The 25,255-nt window shown below is 34.8% G+C and overlaps 1 protein-coding gene across 1 annotated transcript in view; it reads left to right on the top strand.

The window, feature by feature from the left end:
• The first annotated feature begins 566 nt into the window (after positions 1-566).
• The window catches only part of LOC6562482, an 81,082-nt gene continuing 56,393 nt past the window's right edge, over positions 567-25,255 (top strand). The window contains exons 1-2 of the mRNA XM_043214512.1: positions 567-699; positions 8,671-9,103. Coding sequence (XP_043070447.1) covers positions 8,932-9,103 — 172 coding nt within the window. The 5' untranslated portion in view covers positions 567-699; positions 8,671-8,931. The remainder of the gene's footprint in view (positions 700-8,670; positions 9,104-25,255) is intronic.

Raw genomic sequence — 25,255 nt, 5'->3', positions numbered from 1 at the left:
ACACAGAGACTACAGAGTAACTAACATTAGCTGCTATTTACTTTAACAGTAAGGAGGATTTTATTCATTCTGCCCCTTTTAACTCAATTCGCCGCATTTGATATTTTCGGAGTTAGCCGAAGGCAGCCGTCTCCTGCACTCGGTTCGCTGTGGGTGGGTGATTGGGTGGCTGTCAGTCGCCGTTCGGCTGATTTAAGAAAAACGGCATGAGGCGTGAAAAGCAAAGCTTTTGGCCATCGTGAATTGAGTCAGTCTCAAACGAGTGTCAAAACGCGTCGCACGTGTTTCACCGCAAGCAGCGCGCGTCTTGCGTCTTTTTCGGGCTCCCAAAAAGTGTCGTTTGTCGTGTGCTGATCGCCTCCACGAGGCGAATGAAAGAAAGTGCAAGCAAAGCAAAGCGTTTAAATTGATTTCGCATTTCGCATTTGGGGTGTTGAAATTGGGCCAAAAACGCAAGTGAATCTCGCATCCGAAAATGTGCATAGTGTAAAAAAGAGTCTGTCTCCTTTAAGTGACCAACTCACACTGACAACAACAGCAACAACATCACAAATATATAACAGCATTAGAGCAAAAAAAACAGCTGTTTCTTTGCCGCACAACAAAAAAATGAGCTCCTTAAGCGGCTCTCTTAAGAATAACAACAACAAAAATGGACTAATTTTTCCTTCGAGTATTTTTAGCTAAATAAATATAAACGTAAGTTACAAATGTGGTCATTTCTTATTTAGATTACTACTCTTTTGGGATAATAGGTTTTTTGGTTTTCATGTGCCTGCTGGGCATTAAAAGCCCTGTTTATATATCTATAAATAAAAGCAGCCCAAGTAAATATTACCAGCTGTCTCTTCCTTTGTCTCTTTCATGCAAACTTTATTCTCTTAGTTTTGGCTCCTTCATAGTATAATCGGTATTAACTGTAGCTGCTCCCTATGCGCTTTGTTATGAGATCATTTAATAGTTAATCTCTTCGTCGAGGGATGTGCTCCTTTTTGAGTACTGCTCTTCAATATTAATTATAGTTGTTCTCTTTGCGTTGTGTTATACATATGCATGTATGTTACTTTAGATATAATTGTTAATCTTTTAGTTGAATGTTGGTTTCCTGTTTGAGTACTGCATTTTTTGTCTCTTCTTCTTTCTAATCGATATTAGGTGCAGTTTGCTCTCTTTGATCATATAACAGTTAATCTGTTAGTCGAAAGCTGATAACATTTTTTAGTAATTCTTCTTCTTTCTTATTGGTATTAATTTTAATTGCTCTCTTTGCAATTTGTTAAACATATGAATGGATTTCATTTTAGACTATGGTTATCAGATATAACAGTTAGTCTGTTAGTCGGAAGTTGAGCTCCTTTTTGAGTAATGCACTTTGCTCTCTATCTATTATGTTATATTAGAGTATGGATATGAGATCATATGACAGTTAATCTCTTACCCAAAAGCTGAGTTCCGCTCTTCTTTGACTTTTCATCTCTCTTTGCACTACTTAATTATACAAACGAATGCATTGTAAATAACAGCTTAAATAGCAAAAATTACACACGAAGGAAAAAAAAACAATTGCAAGTTGTCTAACAATTTTGCCAACTCGATCTAAATTTTATTATATTTATATATATATTTTTTCATGCATGTTTTTGATGCCCTCCAAATGCTAGCTGCAACTGCCAAATAAATCGAGAGTAAAATATTTATTTGCCACGGAAATGGATTGAGAAAAGCGACGTGATTTAATGCTAATCCAAAATGCATTTGTTACATTGCGCTGTAAAAACAACAAAAAAATACGCTGAACGTATAAATATTCTGAAGTATGTTGAACCCATGTGTGGATTTTGTTCATTGCAATTTTGTGTGAAATGCAGCTGAACAGCTGAAAGTTGAAAGAGTGCTCTTAACCACCCTCCTCTCTTCCCCTCTCTATCACTCTCTTTTCTTGCTCTATTTACGTTTCTCTTTGTTTGGCGTATCGAACTTTTTTAAAAGTTTTGTTCCAAGTTTCTTCGAACTTATCAGCTTTTTATTTGGTTTGCTCTTTTGCTCTTTTTTTTTGTTGGTATTTTGCTACTTGCTCTTAGAGCAAAAACCACAAAAATCGAACACGTGCTCTCATTTTCAGGACTCATTGCGTGATTTAGAGATAAAGTATCGAGATTCTTGGTCTGAGTGACAAATGATGTTAGTTATACGCATTAGTGCGTTTTTCTTCTTTCTTTCTGCTTCCTTGAAATGAGTAAGTCTTTTTTAAGTTACTCTTTCCCGACAGCTAAGTTAATTTTTTGTGTGAGCGCTAATCAGAAGGAAGAATGAGCTGATGACAGGAAGAGAGAGAGTGAGAAAGAGAGAGGTAGAGAGAGAGAGAGAGAGAGAGAGAGAAACAGAAAGAGAGGGAGAGATCTCTGTAAATTAGCTGGGTGTATTTTATTAACTAACATAATTTATTCACATTGCATATTAATTTAATTATGGACATCATTTTAAAGCAAGCTTTTTCCAATGTTTAATCCTCTTCCGAAGTCAATTTGAAATCGAGCTACAACTGGGATTACAAGGATTAATATAGTTTCGATAAAGAGTCTGAATATTGTATTTGAAATGAATATAAATGATTGCTATATATATATATATATATATATATATACAGACTGATATATATTTGCAGCAGGGTTTCAAACCGAAACAAGAATCGCAACCGCATTTTAACCGAATAAAATTAGAACCGCAATCAGCACCTAAATTCAAAATTAACTCAACATTTGCGCCGAAAAGGCCGTATCGGAATCAGAAGATTGTAACGGAACTTAATTATAGTCACACCTATGAACCTGAATTCGTTTCGCTTATAGCCAACTATTGATGCATGGCTAAAATCCAAATTGAGCTTATAAATAAAGGCTCTTTAACCAATTAAACTAAATGCTCTGTTGGCCAATGATAAAAGAGACCTGCGAGCTTCATTACAATATCTTCTGAGCTTTTCGTGTACTGCTCATTTCACCGTGCCTCACATTTGTAGGCCGACAAAATTCAGAGAGGCGGATTCCAATTCAATTCAACCACTCCAAGCTAATCCCTGCCTGAACAATGCTCATCTGGGATTTGTTTGGCATTATTGTTGGTTATTTGAGATGAAAAGAAATTGTACAATTTTCCACAGGCGTTAAAATTGTCTGCATTCCATCAATGTATTCAATTTCAATTGATGTTAATGCTTCAAGGGGAATCTCTCTATCTCCCTCTCACACCTCACCATTCTCTCTCTCTCTCTCTCTCTCTCTCTCTCGTCTATCTATTTATGAAAGTGTAATTATTTTGTTGAAAATGTTTAATGTGAACTTTTGGCAGTTTATCGTTAGCGGAAAAGACTCGAAAATGGCGGAAATTGCCAAAACAGAAATCATTGAAGGAATTTCAAGAAAACTTGCAACAATCTTAACTTGGGGTGAGAATAAGGAATATCTGTGGCAAGCTGTGTATAAAGGATATGGGGCGCCACACTATAGAGAATAGAGGGGGGATGAGGGTGGGGGGGGGGAAGGAACTGGGTACAGCAATTAATTAGACGCCACTGAAAACAATAACAAAAGATGAGCTTGTCGCTCATTAATCTTATGACCTCATAAACACCAACAAAGGACACATGTCACACACACGGAGAGAGCCGAACAGTTCGACAAGGACGACAAGGACATCGACAGTACACGTCGAAGTCGACTCTCACGTGCCTGGAATTGAATTTTTGGTTTTATTTCCCACTAAACATATACCCTGCACTCATTCCAAATGGCTGAAAGGATATGATGAAATATATAAATTTATTATCCATTTACAACATTTCTACATTCTCGATTATCTACAGTCTGTAAAATTGTTGCCTGTAAATTTGCCCCTTAACGGCACAACATTCTGCACATTCAACATTCGTTAAGTATGTTGCAAATTTTAGTAATTATTAAAGCTGTTTTTTATGGTTTATAGAATGTTAATGCAAAGTCAGATATAGTTGATATTAAATATTTAAATTTCTAATATTTAAGTTTGATTCTTTTTCATTGGACTTTGATTTGATTGATTTGATTAATTGTTTTATTTTTATTAACAAATCGACTATCTATTCATTAGCTGAGTACAGGGTATCGCCCGGTCGAGCGCTCTCCCCCAAAACATTCTAACTTGTGTTTTTTTCCGCTCACTTTCTGGTTGGCTTTTGTGGTTATCACCTGGCGCCTGACCGTTGTCCCGGTGATTAATGTGCAGACGTGGCTTGTTTAATTATCTTGTATTTACACACGCATACACACACAATTACACACTCAAACACACACAGACACGGAGACAGACACACACTCGTCCACTCACCTGGTTGAATGTGATATTCCTAATGGGCAACACTTGTTAACTTGATTTTATTTGGGCTTGTGTTTTGATCTCATGCGGCTTTTTCCATACAACATACAACGCTACTACAAATAAGGGTTTTGCGATTGAAAGTGAGTGTAAATGAATACACTCACTTGACAGCTGGGAGTGCTCTTTGAGTCCTGAACATGCTGTCTCACCTTCGCTAAGCAACTAATTAAATAAAGTGATTACACAACTGCCATGAGTTGCTATATTTATCAGGCTGAACGCATAAAAAGGATAACAAATTTAGTTGAGTCTTTGCCGCAAATTAACTCATTTAGATTGTAGACTTTTGCTAAGAAGGCTCTCACATTTATTGCACTTAAAAAATACTTATTTTTCCAATTTTTTTTATTGAGATTATAACTGTATAACATTTTTTAATAAATCTGGAATTTGGCAAAAATGTTGCTTTCTTTCAAATATTGAAAATAATATTGAAAAATTATGAAAATATTTTATCATCTTAGTTAGCTGTAATAAACTAGCAGAAAACTTTAACTTTAACAGAAAAATGAGAAAATCGGTTTAGAAAGAGTCGTTTAAGGTGCGAAAGTTAATTAAATTGGCTTAATTAATTTGAGAAAATCTTATTTTAACTTTTAAATTAAACTAGAACTTTTCGAAAATTAAATTTTACAACAAATTTTTATTCTCATAAATTTGAAAATACAATTTTACAAAGTTTTTCTTTCGCATTAGTTAAAAAGTGAACTTAACGAACTGTTTTTATGGGAAGCATATTCAAGGCAACGTCTTGGAAATTCAGCATTAATAGTTTTTAAATACTCCAGAATAATAATAACAATTTAAGTCTGTAGTCACTTTTCTGCAAACAACCCATTCTATTTGGCTTTCGCAATTGAATTATAGGAACTTAAAAAAGTATAGACAATAATTAATTTTAATTGTGATATTGATATTGTCACACTTTTGATTACAGCATATTATTTTTATATTCTTTAGATAATTGAGAAAGTGGAAAATTCTTTACCTTGAATTAAATTTTGCTGAATGTGTGTTGAATTGTTGAATGCTGTTGTTGAGCTGAGTTTAAGAAAAAACATATTAATATGCATAATTCAATCTACAAGCAAACGCATTTACATACTTGATTATAAAAATAAAACAATTATCTAACTAATTGCAATATCAATCAATACACATGCACAGTCAAGGCAACATTTTCACTGAAACTGAGTAAAAAAACATTTGCCACATAAATTGAGTATCGAATATCAAAAATTGCTCTATGCAAATAGCGGAAGCATAAATTTGTCAGCTTTTTGACTACTTTTTTGGTAGAGCAACCAAAATGAAATATATGTATATATATAGACTGAAAATTGTTTGAGTTAAATTTGCATATTGATGACGACGCTTTGGGCACTTTTTGGCTTGTGTTAATTAAAGCAAAGTTTGTTTAAACCTAATTTGGACGCAACTTCGAGGAATTTCATTAAATTAGCATCAAACTCAGCCTGCGGCATAATTAAAGTGGAAAAGTTGTCCACAGCAAAAATGTCCACTGTCATTATGATAATGGCTATTGCATTTATATAGTATTAAGTACGAGAAACATTAACAGATTATTACATTGATGATATTTAACCATTTTTACCATTAATTTTTACAATGCTTGCTAAGTAAATATCCCATTTGCCTTAATCAAATATTTAAAATCATTTTCAGGTGTAATTATTTATTCTTTGTACAGAATACACTTTTTGTATATTACACTTTTTGTCCTGAACTTTTCTATAGATTAAGGACGCATATAGTATACAAGCAGGGATATGATTTTGTTGTGGAAATGCTTGCAGTCAGTTTGTCAACCCGGAAACGGAAATTCAGACACGAAACTGCCACCGAATTCCAACCCCTTTTAAAGAGCCAGTTACGGAAACTGGTTATTATTAGTTCATAAAATATCACAATGAAACCAAAAATGCGAAACAAATTTGAAAGCGATTCAAAACTTTTAACGGAACCCTTACTCTTTATTCTGATACATGTTTTTGGATGTTGTAAAATACCAAAAGGGCATACGATAGTGTTGTGGAACTGTTGTCAAGCCAGAACCGGAACCGGAAGTGTAACCGAAGAATTACCAAAATGCAACATTTTAAATTATTATTTATTTATAGAGTAGCCAAATTCAATTATTCCATAACTTTTCACACAGCAACTGCTAGTTGAGCATCGCTCGCTTATTGATAACATTGAGTTTGTTTTGCTCAAATATATTTTTCTTATTTTAACATTTGTTGCCACAACACTGTTTGCACTCTCCACATTTATGTTGCTGCATTACTTACCTTGATATATATATTTTTTTGTGCAACAATGATGAAGGTCTTTATCTTTCACCCTTATCACAATGCATAAATGTTATAAACAATACGCTTTTTGTATTCATTCGCAAAATAAATAGAGATATATGTTTGCATAGCTTTTTGTTTTTTGAGAGGTTGCTTGTGTGTGTGAGGGGAAGGGGGGGGGGGGGTAAAGTTCAAGGGTTAAAGCATTGATTGCTCACACTCAAAAAGCATAAAGTGCCCCGTCCAAAATCCAATTAAAATGTTAATTTTCTGCGTAAACAAAAGCAAACAATGAAATTTTCAGCTTGCTGCATTAATTTACAGCATCAACACAACGCAACACAACACACAAGCCCCAAAAGTGCAAACCACACACTACACACACGCCCGAACCAACACACACACCCTACACACAAACACACCCGCACACACACTCTTTCTAATAAGCTTGACAACTGCTGTGTGTGTGTGCGGGGGATAATCACAGCATTTAAATATTTACACATTGGGAATGCATCTCTCAGGGATATTTTAATTGTTGCTTTAGTTGTTGCTGTTGCTGCTGCTGCTGTTGTAATTGGTATTGTGTAATGAGCTGTTTGGGGCCTTGGGCGACCAATCAAACATTTAAAATTAACCAGCGCACAAAGTGGTAATTGCCATTTGAGCAGCAACGAAATTCTTTTATCGGTTATCGGCAAACGGTAAATGTTAATCGAAGCAAGGTATTTTTAAATGGTGGAATTAACTTTTTGAGCTATAGCATTTATACATTTATACAAAAGTCATTTGCATTTCTTAATATTGAGTGGGTTTTTTAACAATGTGAAAAACAATCAGTAAAATTTCAATTTGGCAAATTGTCGATAGAGCCTGAAAGATAGCTTCAAACTTGGTAAATAGACTCATCTGTTAAAGCCAAGACTCAAGCATTTAATAATAATAAATATAAATATACATATTGCATTTAAAATAAAATGAAATGTAGATAATACTCAAAGTATGCTCAAATATAGCTTTTATAATGCGTTGCAAACTTGACATCGCAATTATGTTTTTAATGTTTGTTTGTTTTCATTTCAAGTGATGAATGAGCCAAAGTAAATTTTAATGAAATTACATTCCCATTTTCTACGGAATCGAGTTAAATTGGAACTAATTACTAAAATAACTCGCTCAAAATTCAGATCAATTAAAAAACCAAGTCTAAAACAAACAAAATGCTTCGTTAAATAATTTGTTGTTGTCTGTGCAGCCAGGCAATATTACTTTGCATAAAAAAACTGTGGAATTGTTGGAAAAAAGTGTTTTCCTTTTTATTCACGAAATATTTGTGTTAATAATATAATATTTTCACTTAAACTTGTAATTAGTTATTTAAAACGACATTATTTGATCCGTCTTTTGTCTCTAAATTTTCATTGACAATCTGTCAGCGGAATTTAAATAAGTGATTGAATAATTTTAGATTAAATTCTTTTCATTTTAATTAAATATACTCTTATATATATATATATATATATATATATATATATATATTGATTATTTATTTAAGTCGATATATAATTTGTTTTACTTATCCTGGCTGTAATTATTTATGTAAATAAGATTTTTAAATTTTTATTTACATGACTGGTTAAATCTAATTTCTATATTAATTGATTAAATATTCATATGATATAATTATTGTATTTTCATCTATTTCTGTAGTAATCAATTACGTAAACAACTGTGTATATAATATGATTTGATTAGATGATTGAATAATTCTAAAGCAATTAAAATGGAAGGCATTTTAATGTTGAGCATTTTAATGTAATTGATTTGCAATTTGTTTAATGAACAATTCCAAGATTATTTTTGTTTGAGTGACACATTTTTGATTAGCCAGCAATTGGAGCGTGCGTGAAACTAATTAGATAAATGGATTGTTTAATTGCAGCCGCAGCCGCAACCAGGAGGGGCAAGTGCAACAACAAGGAGCTCAGCTCAGCTGCTGGCTACTGTTAAATCATGTGAAACTAAACCAGAGCAAAGAATCCGAGCAACAGCAGAAACAACTGCAGTAACTAGAAGCAACATCAAGCACATTAATCTAATTCATCAGATGCCTCTAATCAAGCTCGAGTGAAACCATAAGGACAAATAATTAAAGCAAACAAGCAAGCAACTGTGTGTGGCAAGCAACTGTGTGGCAGGCATCATGGCCAAGTGCGTGAGGCTGTTGTTGCTGCTGCCACTGCTGGCAATGCTGCCAACAATGATAAATGCTACGGCCATCAAGGATACTTTAATTGCAACTGCAACGGCAACTGGAACTGCTACACCAACTGAGCGACAGCCCGGGGCAACTGAACAACGCATTAAGTCAATATGTAAGTACAAACAACTTGCACATTTAAATCTGTATATATATATATATATATATATATATAAATATATATATCCTTAGATTTGTGTGCACTTTGCGCTTATTTTGCTAAGAAGTTAGGCAGCTTGTTGTGGCAGCTGCTTATTTATCTAATAACTAGTTGCAAAATCAACATCATTGCCTGCAGCTGCCACAATTGAGATTATCAACATTACTTTTGCCTTATTTATTTATACACATTTATTTAGCTAAATGCATTTTATGCCTAAGACTACAGATATTCATTTTCAATTTCTGACTGCGGTCATTTATTTAAAATCTAATGAATAATGCCACAATCTAATCGCCGTAATCAACTGTAAGTGCTAATTCATTAACTAAACACTTCGAGTTGCATTTGAATTGCTTAGACGAATATTGAGTTGAATGAAGAAATGTTTGTTTTCAGCATTTATATGCTAATATTTAACAAGAAAAATGTAAATTCAATTTCATATTTGAAATAGGATCCGGAAATTCGACAGTCATCGATTGCTTGACGGTGAATTCATTCGCAATCGAAATTAATATATTGAAAGTCAGAGCCACAACTTGAAACGGAAATTCGATTAGATTTGGTCTCTCAAATCTGAATATTGTTGACTGATTCCTTGACAGGGCACCCAAACCGTTTACCGATTGAAACTCAGAAACGGAACCAGAACTGAAATTCAATTCGGATTGATTCGCTTCTCTCAGGTATCTGAATACTGTTGTCTGATTCTCAACTGATAATGCAAACTGAAATCGAAACTGTTAGCTGAAATTAACCAATTGCAATTCAGAATTCGGTTTCATCTATTCGATCTCAAAATTTATTCTTTAGTTGCTCAATTTAATCCAATTCAAACAAGTATCTCTGTTTTGTGCCTTAAATCAATTGGGAACTAAAATTCGATTCGGGCCTATTCGCTGATCTCAAGTATCTTAGGATCAGTTTGGAATTCCTTGATCGGAAATCAATTTCAAATCGTTAAGCGAAATTAGCCAATTGAAACTGTGAAGCAAAACCAGAACCAGACCCAGAACTGATTCGGTTCCGGATTCATTTTGATTGTTTGATCTTAAGTATTTCTTTCCTATTTCTCAATTCCTTGATAGGAAATTAAATCCAAACGGTTAATCGAAATTACTTGAGTTAAACTCCGAACCCGAACCGGAACTAAAATTCTACCTGCCAATTTATGTAAATCCGTCTCTAATTCCTGCTCAGCTTGTTATTTCGCAAATAAATCGCCTCAGTTTTGATAAATTGTCAGACAATGACCCATACTTAATATATATGTGGTGAGTGAATCTGATTAAACATATTTATATAGATTTTATTAAATTCCAATAAGATCAATTTAATATGCTGTTTTTTTCTGAGCTATCGCACTTTATTTTAATAATATACTTAGAAAGTTGTTCAGCTTTATGGCTTACATTTTTGGTAATATTAATGGATTTGGTGCTGGTCTCAAATCAAATATAAATGACAAACACATTTCACATGACATCCACACATACACACACAAACACATTGAAAGAGGCGAAAATCTTGTTTATATATGAAATAAGGCATTGAATTTGTTTGTCAGACAGACGGACAGGCGGACAGGCGGACAGACTTGTCGACTTGTCATCGAGGCCAAAGTGCAGCCTCATCCCCAAGTTGAGTGAGCAACTACAATATGAAATATTGCCGTATCATAAAGTAAGAGCCTTGAGTAAATGTAATGCAATGCAAATAATCATACACTCAGAGAAAAAAATGTCTTGCTTCAATTAAGAAAATAACATGAGAAATTAAGTTATATGAATTTTGCAAACTATGTCAAACGTTTTTTGGATGTGTGAAATCTTACAATGCAAATGTCTAATTAACATTAATCAATTCATTGGTTTATTAAGTAACAAAAAGCTAATAAAAGAATTGTTCCATGTACACATATGAAATTTTTTCCGAATGTATATATTCACATATATATATACTTAGTATTGTAATAAAGTTCTGCGGCAGCTTTTTTGCTAAATCAAATCAAATATAATTCATACGCAGCGTTGGACGCTTTGTTAATTTATGTGCCAGGTTTCTTTTCTCTCGTTTAATGCAGTAAACTGCTAAATCAATTACGAAAGCAGAGCAGAATAGAGAATCAAAGAGAGAGAGAGAGAAAGATATGGAGCGACTTGGCAGAGAAAGAATGAAATCTACTTAGCACATGTAGGAGCTTAATTAAATCATGTTAGAGCAGAGACAGCCGCAACAGCAGGCGTGTAGAAGCTAGAAGTTGAATCGAGTGCCTTTTTCTGCGCCCTTCGTCCTTCGTGGTCCTTGGCCCTTGTTGCTTCACATCAACATAACTCATTGGCATTCTTCTGCTGCTGCTGCTGCTGCTGCCAGTGCTCTTGTCTAGAGTTCCGGATGTGGCGGCTTTAACGCTTCGAAAGAAGCGACAAGGACTCGCTTTTATGATTATTATCATTATTACAGTACATATTTGCTGTTCTTGTTCTTGTTGTTTCTTTGTCGCTGTTGCTGTTGTTGTATACACTGTGATTCTCAGCCCTATTCCCATTCGCATTCCGCATTTGCCCATTGTCATAATGTTTGTTGTTGTGGTTGTTGTTGTTGTTGTTGCAGCTCGTTGTGCGCTTATTGTTATGCTCCACAATTTGCCAAGCTCAAACAAAAAAAATAAAGGAAACCAAACCTAAAAAAAATATAAAAGGCGTTGTTACAAAAATCTGATGGCAAGTGTCGAACGAACGAAATGAAGAAACAACTGAAACTGAACAACTCAGCGAATAAGTGAATGAATGAATGAGTGAATGAGTGAATGAACGAATGAGTGGATGAGTGGATGAACACGTGCCCCAAAGCACAGCCAGCTGTAAAATACTTATTTAAACAAACAGCCACAACAAAAATATATGCATAAAAAAAGCAAAGAGAAATGTGTCCCAAGTCTTTAATTGAATTTTTATTATTTTTGCGCAATTTTGCGACAATTGTTTCGCATTTCAGTTCACAAAAAAAAAACTAAAAAATTTGTAGTTAATGTTTTTGCTCATTTGTAACAAGTTTTTTTTTTTGGAGGCGGTTTACTGTTATGCGACACATTAAGAATTTTAAAAAAGAAATTGTTTTATCAGAGAGAAAGAGAGAGCGACTGGGTAAAAACTTGGTAAAAACAATACTTGTTAAAACAGTATTTCAATTTCAAATTGAAGCGAACTTGCTGGGGAAAGAAAATAATTCCAACTTGTTTTTCGGTTAGAAAAGTTTGTACAAATTTATACAATAAATAATTTGCTTTCGTCAGCTTTACATATTAAAATGCACTACGAAATATAATCGATTTTTTCCATCAGACAAACAACATTTTTTTTCAATAATATTTAATATACATAAAAGTCGGCAAATTTGTGCACAAAAAACATATACTTTGTAAAAGACAAAATATATATTTTTATTTAATTTTCTTCTTTTTTTTGTAATAAAATCCAGCAAATATGGATATTTACAGGATTTCAAATTGCTTTTTGGCCAAGCGTAGGAAGTCAGACAAATAAGTTAATTACATTTTTTTACCATACGAAAAATGTTGGGGCACCTTTTGTTGTAGTTGCTGTTATTGCTGTTGTCTGCGTCTGAAGTCCCAGAGCCTTGAACCTTGAGGAATTAGGGGCAAGTGGTACCTGGACGGGGCAAGACACCGCCTGTTGTTGAGAGACATGAGGAACGTGCAGTCTGCCATATTAATTTACAGTAGTCGCAAGCAGCAATAATGTCAAGGATGCTGCTTGTGGCACAGGGTTGTCATAGACGACAACATGCCACGAGTGTTATCAGCTTGTCTGGGCAAGGTTTAAAGCACACACTCACACGCATATACACACACACACGCACACACATATGAGTGCCACTTGAGAGTGTGTGTAAAAACCGCTTTATGCTGTGCCTCAAGTTTTGCGGCACAAAGTTTTTTGGTGGCACTTGGAGCGCCGCTCACGCGAATTAACAAATTTTATTTGATACGCTGATTTATTTAGTGGCTCTTTTTGCCCACTTTCAACCCACTTTGCCACTTGCAACGCGCATAATATTGTTAACGCTTTTATGGTCCTGAAGTTGATATAACTTGTTGGCAGCAACAGCAGTAGCAACAGCAGCAGCAGCAGCAACTAAATTTTATACACAAATGTGCATAAATCACATTTTCCGCGGGTGCTGGGGAAATTTTCGCATCATGAAAAACTCTTCAGCGCCTGGGATTTAGTATTACGCAGTGTGTTGTTAATTTTTATGTTGCTTTAAGTAGCTGACATATTTTATGGCTCCAGCTAAGATACAACCAGCGCGGGGCAGGGGCGTGGGGCAAGGCAGCGCGTGTCGCGTTTGGCCTTAAGTAATTTAAAGGCATCTAATTTGAGTTGGAATGTGGTTTACGGTTCGCTTACATTTCTGGCCTTGAATTGAATGTAATGCTTGACTAACCCTCAACTTAGCAATACGCATTGAATTGAAATTTAAAGTTGCTTAAATTAAATAACTTCATAGTCGAGTGAAATTCCAGTTTAGGTGCAACATTAATTGAAATGTGTTGCACATTGCAAAAATAGTGCTCGAGTTGCAATTGCATTTAAAGTTGCTGCAATCATTGCTACAAAATAAAAATAGAATACGTCAAATCCACTTAGAAATAAGTCAACTAGCAGATGCCCTGTAAAATACATAGTTGACTTGCTGATAGTTAATTGTTCTTCTTATCGGATTTTGATTAAGTTCTTGCAGTCGAATAATTTTTTATTATATTTGCATAATTTTGAGATATATGTAAAATGCTCCATTTTAATGCTTGAGGACATTTAAAGGGAAAATCGTTAAATTTTCGCTTGAATTAAATGCACAACTTTTTGAATTCAATTGAAGCTTATGAGAAATGATAAAATGCTCAATATGAAGGCAACTGGGGAGATTTATTTATGTTGCAAGTGTTGACAGTTGCAACAACATTGAAAGTATTTATTTAAGCTGATCAAAATGTATTTCAAAAGGACACTCGACTGCAGTTGCAAGTTGCAAGTTGCTGGCGAAAACGACAACTTCAGTTTCACTATTTGTGAGCACCTTTGCCCTTTGACTTTTGGCCCACTCAGTCAATATATATACTTGTATATTGACGCTGGTGTAAATCCGGCAAACTTGATGAGGGCAAGGTCTTTGCCAAAAAGCTGCCAACCAGTCAGCCAGGCAGCCAGCGTCTGGCACTCAGCCAGGATCTGGGACCTGACCTGTCTCTACATTAAGAAAAAAAAACTGCAAATATATTTCTAAAAATCTGTGTTTTCCTTTCTCAATTTCTGTACACATTTTTTTAAAATTTAGAAAAAATGACTGTTTTTTAAATTTACATATCTTATAATTTATAAAATATATTTTATAATATAAAAAAACTTACCACTTTCTGTTACTTCAATATAAAAACCGAGCCTGTAATTTAGAAAAGATTTTTTTTACTCATGCATTTCTTAATAATAGAAATATTTAAAAAAAAATGAATAACCGACTCCTTTCTAATTTTTAGAAAAATGTTTTCTTATACTAGTGCTCAGCTCGAACTTTAATTATAGGTTGGTTTTTCAGAGTGTAACAGGAGCAGAAGAAGTGTAGCAAGAAACCGAAACAGACACAGAAGTCGAGCACAATGCCAGATGAAATGTCAACAACAACGCTGCATTCCTCCCAGGGCTAGCTGTGCACTCCCGCCACACCCACTCCAACCGCCCACTTTTAAGTACAGACAATAGGGAAACCACCCAAGCAGCCACACTTCCATTCGCTTACCGCCTGTCTGCGCTGCGCAGCGTTGCGTAAATGAACTCAAACTTTAACTTCAAAGCAGCGCGAGGTAAAGGTGGGAAGTGGATAGCGATGCGAACAGGGGTGTGGAGGGAGGTGTGGATGGGCGGATGAACAGGAAAACAAGATCGTAAAATAATTTTATTACCCGCCAGCCTGGCCGCACAATTAAACTTGCTACAGGGCCCCCGCCCCCTTACTGTCCATCCCATCCCCTTGCCACAAGTTCAGCGACTTTTGCTGGCAACTTTTTATTTTCAGCGGGATACAAAATTGAGAGAAAAAGAGAAACCGAAAAAAACAACCAATTAATTGAGGCATATCGAATTATTACATGCCCTTGCATCTGTCGAAATGCAACAGCCCAAATTGAAATTGGCATTGAGAAACCCACCGAAAGTTGCGATAGGAATTATGAGAGATAGGGTGTTAAATTTGGATGTTTCGATTCAAAATCAGATCTAGTTAGCTTTAAGACTTATAGAACATACAGAAGTGCTTATTCAGACATGTAAGCATAAATTGTTTTGAATAATTTCTGTTCTTCAGGTAGCTTGAGTATTTTGTTTGAGGATTTGACAGCTGATATATGTTCTATATACTTTATATGTTTTAGGGATTGGGAAACGTTACTTTTAATGCGTTACACACTCATCGCCAAAATTATATTGCCCAGCACCGTTCGGGCATAATGAGTCCGGATACAGAAAAGAAAGCACGATTGCGAAACGGGCGCGGCCATTTGTCGTGGCAATTAAAAAGTTTAGATTATTTTGTAACAATATAATGGATGGGGGCGTGGTCATTATATTGACTTGATGACAAGGTACAAGTTGGCTGTAAATTATCTTCCCCACCCATATTCATAAATTGCATAAAATTGGGAGAGGGACCATTAAAAGCGGAAACGTTCGGAAAGTGTCTATCAAAGGGTTATACGAGTATCAAAATTTTAATGATATTTTCATTTTATTAATGAAGACAAAGTGCCCTACAGCTGTCTCAGAATTGGCTCAGCAACAAATTTTCAACCATGATGCGGCCAATTAAAAATGCACAGCAAATTAATGAGCCAACTAACGTGGCTTAAATTGTCATTATTGTTTTTCCTGTTGCTTGTGTTGAAATTGTTATTATTATTCCCATCGTTGTTGTTGTTGCTGCTGTTATTTCACTCAATCGCTCAGTCATTGGGCAATTTTAAATCGGCTATTAAAATATTTGGCCTGGTCATTAAATTTATATGTATAAAGAAATACACTTTATTCGTGCCTAAAAGTAGGCAAATAAAACCAGAGCGATTTTAAAACTTAAAGGCTTGAAATTAGCCAGTTGTAAATTCATACAGTGCCTGCAATAATTACTGCTTTAGTTGTCTGAGCTTTGCTTTAATGTGTTGTGCACCATAGTGAATCGGATTTTGAACCTGGAATTTGATATTAGAGAAGAGGTAAAATTATGGTAAAAAGCTTGGTTATTTGAGAATCTTAATCACTCAATGTTAAGAAAAGTTTTGATCAATTTCTATAAGCACACAGTGAAGACAAATGTTTATATTTGAAAAGAAAAATAAATGTAGAAACTCTTTTCGCTACTTATTTATTTACAGTTCATAAATGATAAGAAATAAATATTTAATAAGTGAATAAAAAAAAAAAAACTTAAAAATACATTATATATTATATTATGTGGTGTTATCAAACATTTATCAAATTTTACAATGTGTCACATACAAATTTTTTGTATGTTTGTTTTTTCATTTGCTTTTGTTCTTTTTCATTTGCTGTTTTTCTTATTTTTTAAAATTGCTTTTGTCTATTCATTTTTACTTCAATAAGCCGTGATATATATTTTCATATTTGCTTACTCTGCTAGTCCCAAATGGGCACTCTACATTTTAAATATATTTTATTTGTAACTGAAAGCTTTTCCAATAGTTTCATGTGTATAGTGCCTTGAGAGATGTTGAAAGACTATTTGTATATTTGTGTAATGATTTAACTCTTGGCTCTTAATGGCTGTATCGGTGGCTTTGTTAAAGCGCAAAAATATGTATGATACTCTTACTTATTTGTTTGGTATATATGTATATATATGTATATGTAGTCCAATTTGCACAATGTTGTTTTTGCACGCCTTTCATTCCATTTAATGGCAAGGCGTACGCATACTGTTGGCACAGACTGTCTGCTCGACATTTTTGCCGGGTCAAACTTGGCTGATAAAAGCCAATGGCCTCAGCTTGGGACACTTTTCTGGGCCGTCGCAATTTAATAAACATAAATTTCATTTAAACAATACAAAGCAACGACAACAATTACACGAGTGTGTGTGTGTGTGTGTGTGTGTGTGTGCGAGTGTGTGTATAGTATGCATATGGGCACGTAATTTTATTTCATATATTGTTGCTCACATTTTGGGGCATGTTTTTTTTGCTGTTGCTGTTGTTGGCCTGGTCCAACTTTTTGTCGCCGTTTGGGAGACGCTGGCGAGACGCGTCTCTGTCGTGTGGCATAAGGGGCCCCCAAAAGGATATAAGGAAATCATATAAATACATGCTCATAAAAATCATGGCAGCATGTCCTTTTAGTCCTCCACTGCTACACAGACAGCGGTTATTGTCCTGCATCCAAGTGTGTGTGTGTCTGTGTGTGTGTGTGTATGCCGGCCTACTCTTTTCCTGTTTTCATTCATATTTTATTTTATATGTCGCCTGTTTTTTTCTCTTCTTCTTTTTCCCACTTTGCTCAGCTTGGGTGTTATGAATTGTTTTACATATACTTTAAATATGCGGCATATGTTTTGGCGGTCGCCACTTTTGAATATTTCTGCGGCACAAATTACTTTTGCACTGCGGCATCTGCTCTGAACAAAGCTTGCCTTAAACTCACCCGAATGCGCCAATGAGCATTTCGCGGATATTACCCCAATGCTGTTGCTTGTTTTCTGGCTTTGCATTTCGCTTTCTTCAATTGTTTAACCCAGAAAAATGCAGAGGGGCTAACCAACTGAGTAATAAGAGGGAAGAAGAAATTATAAAGGGAGATTTTTGGGCCAGCATTTTTTCCATGAGACTTTCAAATTTGAGTGTATTATTGAAGAAAAGCTCAAATCATAAGCAAAAAAGGAGGGGGTTTTTTTTAACAACTTTTGATAAATTTAGGGTTTTCGATCATTTGCCCGAATCGTGTTTCAACTTTGAATGTAGTATTAAAGAATAGCTCTAACCATGAAAAGAAATACCCGCTTTTTGGCTATGAAAAGCCATTCTTACAAGCCTATTTTATAATGACTGTTTTAAGTTTTGATCGATCTACGGAAGACTACTAAATCATATCAGCTTATCCGTTTTTCTACCTTGCTTTAAGTTTTATTTAAACTAAATACTGCCATAATTAAAAAAGGCTTTATTAAATAAGCAGTAGAGTGAATGTGGCTCAGGGACCAACTATAACTAACTTCCAGAGGCGTCGCAGGCTAATTAGCTTGGTTTCATTTACTTTGTGTCCCTGGCCTTATTCGCAAACTTTTGCGCACAATCTTTATCACAATTTAAATCTAAAATAATGCCTGAATCTGCCTTAAACCCTACCATGATTATAATAAATATAATCACATATTTTTCATACATTTTAAATCAGGTCATAATTAAGGTAAACTGTTGTAGTTAAAATTACACTAATGTTTTCAGCGATTGCTGTTTTTAACACGAGCATTATTCAATGCAATAAATAAATTAATTATTTAAAATTGCGATATTCAATTTAATCTATGCAATTCGTTTTTTCGTTTTTTTTTTTTATGCTTTTAAGCAATTTGTATAATTGGATAATATTTTTGTGGGTCATATTGTGCAAGCGAAGCAAAAATTTGAAATTAAATGCAATCAATGGCCGGAAAAGAGCTGTAGTTGTACATGTATTGTGTGTGTGTGTGTGTGTGTTTTGTGTATTCCTTTGGAACGTGCTTATTTTACAGATGCGCCTCAAGGTATGCAAATAGTTTTAATCAGGTAGCTGCAATAATTTTATGCCTTTATATATTTAAAAAAGAATGCGAGAATATCACACATACGCCACATTGCACACTGATAATTTGTTAATTGAGTTTGAATTACAATTTGATTTTGTGTTTATTGTGTGGCCAAAGAGAGACTTGGGGGTTGTGTGTACATCAACCACACACACACATTTGATTTATGCCGAAATGCGTTTTCAATGATGTTGGCCAAATAGCAACAAACAAGAATATTATTTCATGCATGGCAGGGGCCAAACAGTTGCGGCTGACATAAACGATTTGCAACTGGGGAGTGAGTTACTTGTTTTGTGATTTTGCTTTTTTTGGCTGGTTTTAGCTGTGCACTCAGCTGTTATAATAATAGTAAGTCATAAATTTTGTTGCGCTGCGACTAAATTTAATTTTAGTTGGCCAGCCGCAGTGCCAAACTCACAGACCAACTTCCCAATCAGCGTTCACGAACTTTTTCTCTCGTGTTTTTGATTGTTTTCTGTTTCCTTTTATTTTATTGTATGATTTTTTTCTGTAGGTAAAAGCGAAAAATTATTACAGGGCAGTGTACCCAGGCAATATTTTGTTGTGTTATTGTTGTTGTTGTGTTTTATGTGCGGCAAGCATAATCTGTAACAAATCTTTTTCTCTGCAAAAACATTTGCCTTACGACGCATAAAAGTTGACATACATCTGTGTACACATATGTATATGTATATATGTATGTATACACATATATGTATATATTATGGACATATGTGTATATTTATAGAAAACTGCAGGCCGGCAAAAGTACAGCAAACAAACAACAAAAAAAAACAGAAAACAAACACATGCATAAACAAATGTATATAAATATCAGCGAGGGTTGACTAAGAACATATTACAAAGATATTGCACAAAAGTGTTTCTTTCCAAGTGATTAATTTTATGTTTTGTAGCAGACTGATGGCAGCATATAGGTTGGTCTAATCTTCAGCATTATTTATTTGTAGCACATAAGAGCGATATAATCTTAAATTTAATTCTATTTAGATCTGTGTTTCACTGCTCCTTTGTTTTGATTTCATGTGGTAAACATATGTGCCGTTGTTGATCAGCTGGTTAATTTAAGTAAGAAAAGTCCTACATATATATTATATTTTTCAGGAACATTTAAGGTCTGCTTCGGTCGAGTAAGATTTACTCATTAAGTTGCAAACTGCTCAAGCTGCCCTCGATTGTGATTGTGGAAATAAGCCACAACACAAACAAAGGGCCTAGCTGCTTATAAAATTTTTGGGCTGATATTGCAGGGCAACTTATAGACGTCGAGAGAAAGAGAGATAGCGAGAGAGAGAGAGAGAGAGAGAGAGAGAGGAGAGCGTATAAGCCACAAAGCTTTTTGTTAGATTTATTTCCGTTTTCGCCACTTTTGTTTGTAACTTTTTTGCTTCCTTTCTTTTTTTATTTTGCCATTTTGCTAGCTTGCTTGTTTGTTTTATTTGTTTGATTGTTTACATGTTTGTATGTTCGTTGCTTGTTTGCTTGTTCGCTTGCCGTTTGATACGTAATACGTTGCATGGCTCCCTCCAGGGCGTCGCAGTGAAGTCTCCCAGGCCCCATCGACATTCACATGCGGGCAATATTCGAACTGTTGTCGATTCATGAAGTATTCAATATATCATTGGAGCAGCAGCAGCAGCAGCAGCAGCAGCAGCAGCAGCAGCAGCAGCAGCAGCAGCAGCAGCGTTTGTATGTTTGTCAATGGGTGTGAATGTGAGTGTAAATTGAAGCGAATGAATAAATAAATTAAAATTGAGTTTGCATGCAACTGGTTCACTGACGAAGTGAATCGAGCAAAGAGCTATATATGAATATATATATATCTATATATATATCAGCGGCAAGATGAAAAGAGTGTTTTAAGGCTTACACTGATGAAATAAGCGAAAACAATTGATAACGCACAAAGTAGAGAAAGTTTCTTTAAAAAAAAAGAGCGAAAGCGGAGCAAAAAGTATGAGTAAACCAGGAGTAAAGACACTTAGCTTAAGGCAGAAATTACCATATCAATAAAAGAAATGAATAAATCAAGGAAAGCGCACAGATTGTGTTAAGAGATGACTTCAAAAGATTATCGAAGGGCTGAAAATCTGTTGAAAATACGTAAAGTTTTCTTAAAAGCAAAACATCGGCAAACTATTAATATAATTCTTTATTTATATATTTTGCTTTTATTTAATTAAGGATTTTGAGAACACTGGAAAAATTTAATTAAAACAAACTATATAAATATTTATATATGTCTATTTGTGTTCACTAGCGGAAGAAAATCCTATAAATTCTTCGCCTTGAAACACAAAAAAGTAAGCATTCCAAACTGTCATTGTAACCATCAAGAGAAACTTTTATACAAGTTTGTTGTTACTTGAAATTAATTTGATTTTACTATGGTGGCATTTTAAACATTTCACGGCCGAAGTGACAAAGTCGTATTTGTCTCTGGAAAAAAACTACTCGCAACCTAATAAACGATTTTAATTATTAATTTCGCAACTACTCCACTTGCACAACACACACACACACACAGCCTCCCCCCTTACACACACACACACACTCATTCAAGTCACAGCCAAAAGTTTACACCCAAAACTTTGCACTGGTCGTAAATCCTCGTCTTTATTCCACAATATTACAGCATAATTAAGCTGCACTCGCTGCTTTTACTCAGCTTCATCTCGCTGCTGATGCTGCTGTTGCTTCTGCTGCTGTGTTGTGCAGAACACATGACCTTAAACAAATGAAAGTGGCAAAAAAAATCGTGAAAATGTTACCTGACTAGGACTTACCCTGTTTAAATTTACAATATGAAATTTAGAAAATATGATGGGTATAAAAAGTAGTTGCTGGAAGACAATAAATTTGAAGCAAAAGCTCAAATTCTGTGTTTAATATTTTTGCTGCACACTTTAAGCACATTCTGCTCGATTTTAGTTTGCTGTATATTTATTACGTATTTTGGCCTGTTGCATTTATTAATGCAGCACTTTAGACATTTTATGGTTGGAGGGTATAAAAATGGCGCCAAGAGGTAATTAAAAATTCGCCACACAGCCAAAAGTCGCACGCAAAAAAAACCAACAAAAAAATTGTTATTATGCCATAGCGCTGGTGTGGCAAGACAAGCTTTAATAAGTTGCGCACACATACTCACTCACAACACACACACAGAGGACTTAACTAGCACACATTGCCTTTGCACATTACGTATACGCAACGTTTACAAATGAAGCTGCCAGCTGGATGAGTCGAGTGATAAAGTGAGCAAGTGCAAGCAAGACAGAGCATTAAAAAGAGCACACAAGCTGACTGTCAACGATACCACACACACACACACACACACTCGCACACTCTGAAGCACAACTAAATTTTGTATAAACTAACAAGGGAAACTTCTGTTCTTCCCACGATTGTTGCCAGCTGATAAAAGAGGAGGGTTTTTTGGTGCGTTGAGAAACAACAATTTCGCTAAATTACAAACAATGCTTATTTGTTGTTTATCTGTGTAAACTATCTCTCTTTCTCTCTCTCTCGGGGCGTGTGGCATATGGCAGGTGGTTGTAGTAGCTCCGACACCTCCTGCTGCTGCTGCTGTTGTGTAATTGAGTTGATAAAAGTCCCGGTCGCTTTATTGTAATTTACGTAATGCATGCAAAGTTAATTACCTCGGGGAGACCTCAGTAATTAGAAATGTGATTGAACGGCGTGGGGCAACCAATGCCGTTGACACACAACTCCCCTGCCTCTGCCCCTGCCCCTGCCCCTGCCACCCTAATCCCTTGCCACAGCCAGGCTAAAAAATAAGCCTTGGCCATTTATCAACTTTCTGGTTGTCTTATTCCATTTTTGTTTTGCCATTTGACAAATCGTGCAATTGTCCGAAAGCATGCATTATAAAAAATTATTGTTATTGCTGCCACTGACTTTGCAGACATTTTCAATTAGCCGACAGTTTCTCCCTTGCCTAAGCCGCTGTTGCCATTTGTAGATTGTCAGGCGATTACCTCGCCCTCTTCTCCTTCCTGTGTGGTACTTTTGCAATTCGTAATCGTAAATTGAATTTCAATCAACGAAACTTTGCAGACTACAATAATGTATTTTGTTTATTGGGCGACGAGTCTCGCCAAATAGCAATTGGCAACAGGAAAGGCAATAAAAAACATGCTGCTGCAGCTGCAATCGTCCTCCTTTTTTTATAGACAAAGAAGCAATAGTGAATAAAAATTAAGTGAAACAAGTGAGGACAGTTATTTTGGCCTAGACTGAGATTACATGCCAAATCCTGAAGAGTATTTTATTTTATTATTCACTAAGTATAAAATAGGGTTTTCTTTTCTTGATTACAGTGTAGATTTTTCTTAAGTTTAGGGAAAACTTGTTTAATTTCCAACCGTTTTTTTTTTCAAATATGCCCACAGAAATGTTAATTATTAGTATTTTACTCTTGATATTTACAACATTTTTAGATAGATTTAATAATGGAAAATATTTCTGAGAAAAAGAAAATAAACTTTCGAAATTAGAATCATTAATTAGAAATTTTCTTACACGTTTCGGGGCGTTTCACAAAATAATTGTAATACCCTCTGTAAAATGATCTTACTTAGAAAATGGTTTATTTTTTTGCATAAAATATTAATCTACGATTTTCAAATATAATCGTATGTGTTTATTTATTTGATTTTCGACCACATTATGATTCAACAGAAATTTGTGTTAATGTGATCAAAAATGAGAGAATTATTCATACTGGCAAATATAATCACATTTTATGCTCCTCAAATTGTTTTTCATGCAAATTATTCATTATTCAGAAATATAAGAATTTATGATCAGAATTTATTGAAGCATTATTTGTTCGACATCAATTTAGGCGAAAACGTGAACAAGTTGGTGCAACATTTGCATACACCCACAGGCAGACAGGCACACACACACACACACACACACACTCACACACACACACACACACAATCACACACACACACACACTCACACACACACACACACACAATCACACACACATTATGTGGCATATTGATTTAAATGGTATTTTTGTGCTGTGTTTATTTTGTTTGTCAATTTTGATATTTTTATTTATTTTTTTTTTTAAATTAGACAAACACCAAATATTTTGTAGTTTGCTGAGCGAACTACAATGGAATCATCATTTGCTAGTTACATCAGACACATGCACAAAACACACACACAATGCACTTAAATACTCATCAGTAGCAAAAAGTGTTGGATTGTTGTTAAATCCTTCGATGCTGCTAGGCATTTCAGCACTTAGTCAAATCCCAGCATGGATTTATGTACGCATATGCATATCCTGACCGCAAAAAACTTTATGAAAAGCACTCATTCACCAATTCCCCCTCTTGCATTCACCTCTCTCCCCACCTTGCCTTCATATGGTGCATGCATTTGGAAAAGTTTGGGGCTATATTGTAAAGATGTAAGTGGCAACAACTTTTACAATTGCAAAAGAATCTTCAAGTGTGGAGGGCAAAACAATCTAAACTTATGTATAACTATTTGAGCTAAGGGATCAAAATTCGCCAGCTAATGGAAAGTTGATGCTGCAAAAATACTTTAAGTGATTTATAATAATTTTATATATATAATTTCTACTTTAACTAATAGCTTATTCTGAATCGATCTGGAACTGCAAAGTTTTTCTTGTTTCTAAAGTTATTTATAAATATAAACCGAAAAACTTCTGCAAACTAAAAATGTTTGCCATAAATCGATAATCCAGAAAGTTGGTGTTATTTTATATAATTCTTAGAAATTTTTTCTATTACTAAAAGATGCATTTGCAAGTAGAAATGTCAACAATAATTTTCACAAAAAATTCGTTGTATAATTTAAAAGAAAAACTAGTGAAATTTACCCTGCTTTTTAGAAAGAAACTTTCTTAATAATAAGGTAAGTTACCCTTGGTGCCAAAAGTATGGCAAAGTTCTAATATTCAAAATTATTTCCAGTTGGATAGAAACACAAATTATAACTGCAACTAAACGTAACAGTTTGAAAAGTTCAACAAATGTTCTAAATGTTTGCTCTGTTTTATGGCCATTTAGATATGTACGGATAAATATATATATATATATGAGTGTAGTTTTGCGGCTGAGTTATCATAGATTGTGCAGGGTAATGCTTGGGGAGAGGAAGAGAAAGGGAAAAAGTAGGAATGCTGTGGCTATCAGGCGT

This window comes from Drosophila grimshawi, unplaced genomic scaffold, assembly GCF_018153295.1.
Source record: "Drosophila grimshawi isolate 15287-2541.00 unplaced genomic scaffold, ASM1815329v1 contig_1377, whole genome shotgun sequence".
Taxonomy (NCBI): Eukaryota; Metazoa; Arthropoda; class Insecta; order Diptera; family Drosophilidae; genus Drosophila; species Drosophila grimshawi.
The sequence above is the reverse complement of the archived record's forward strand: the minus strand, read 5'-3'. Positions and strand labels throughout refer to the sequence as shown.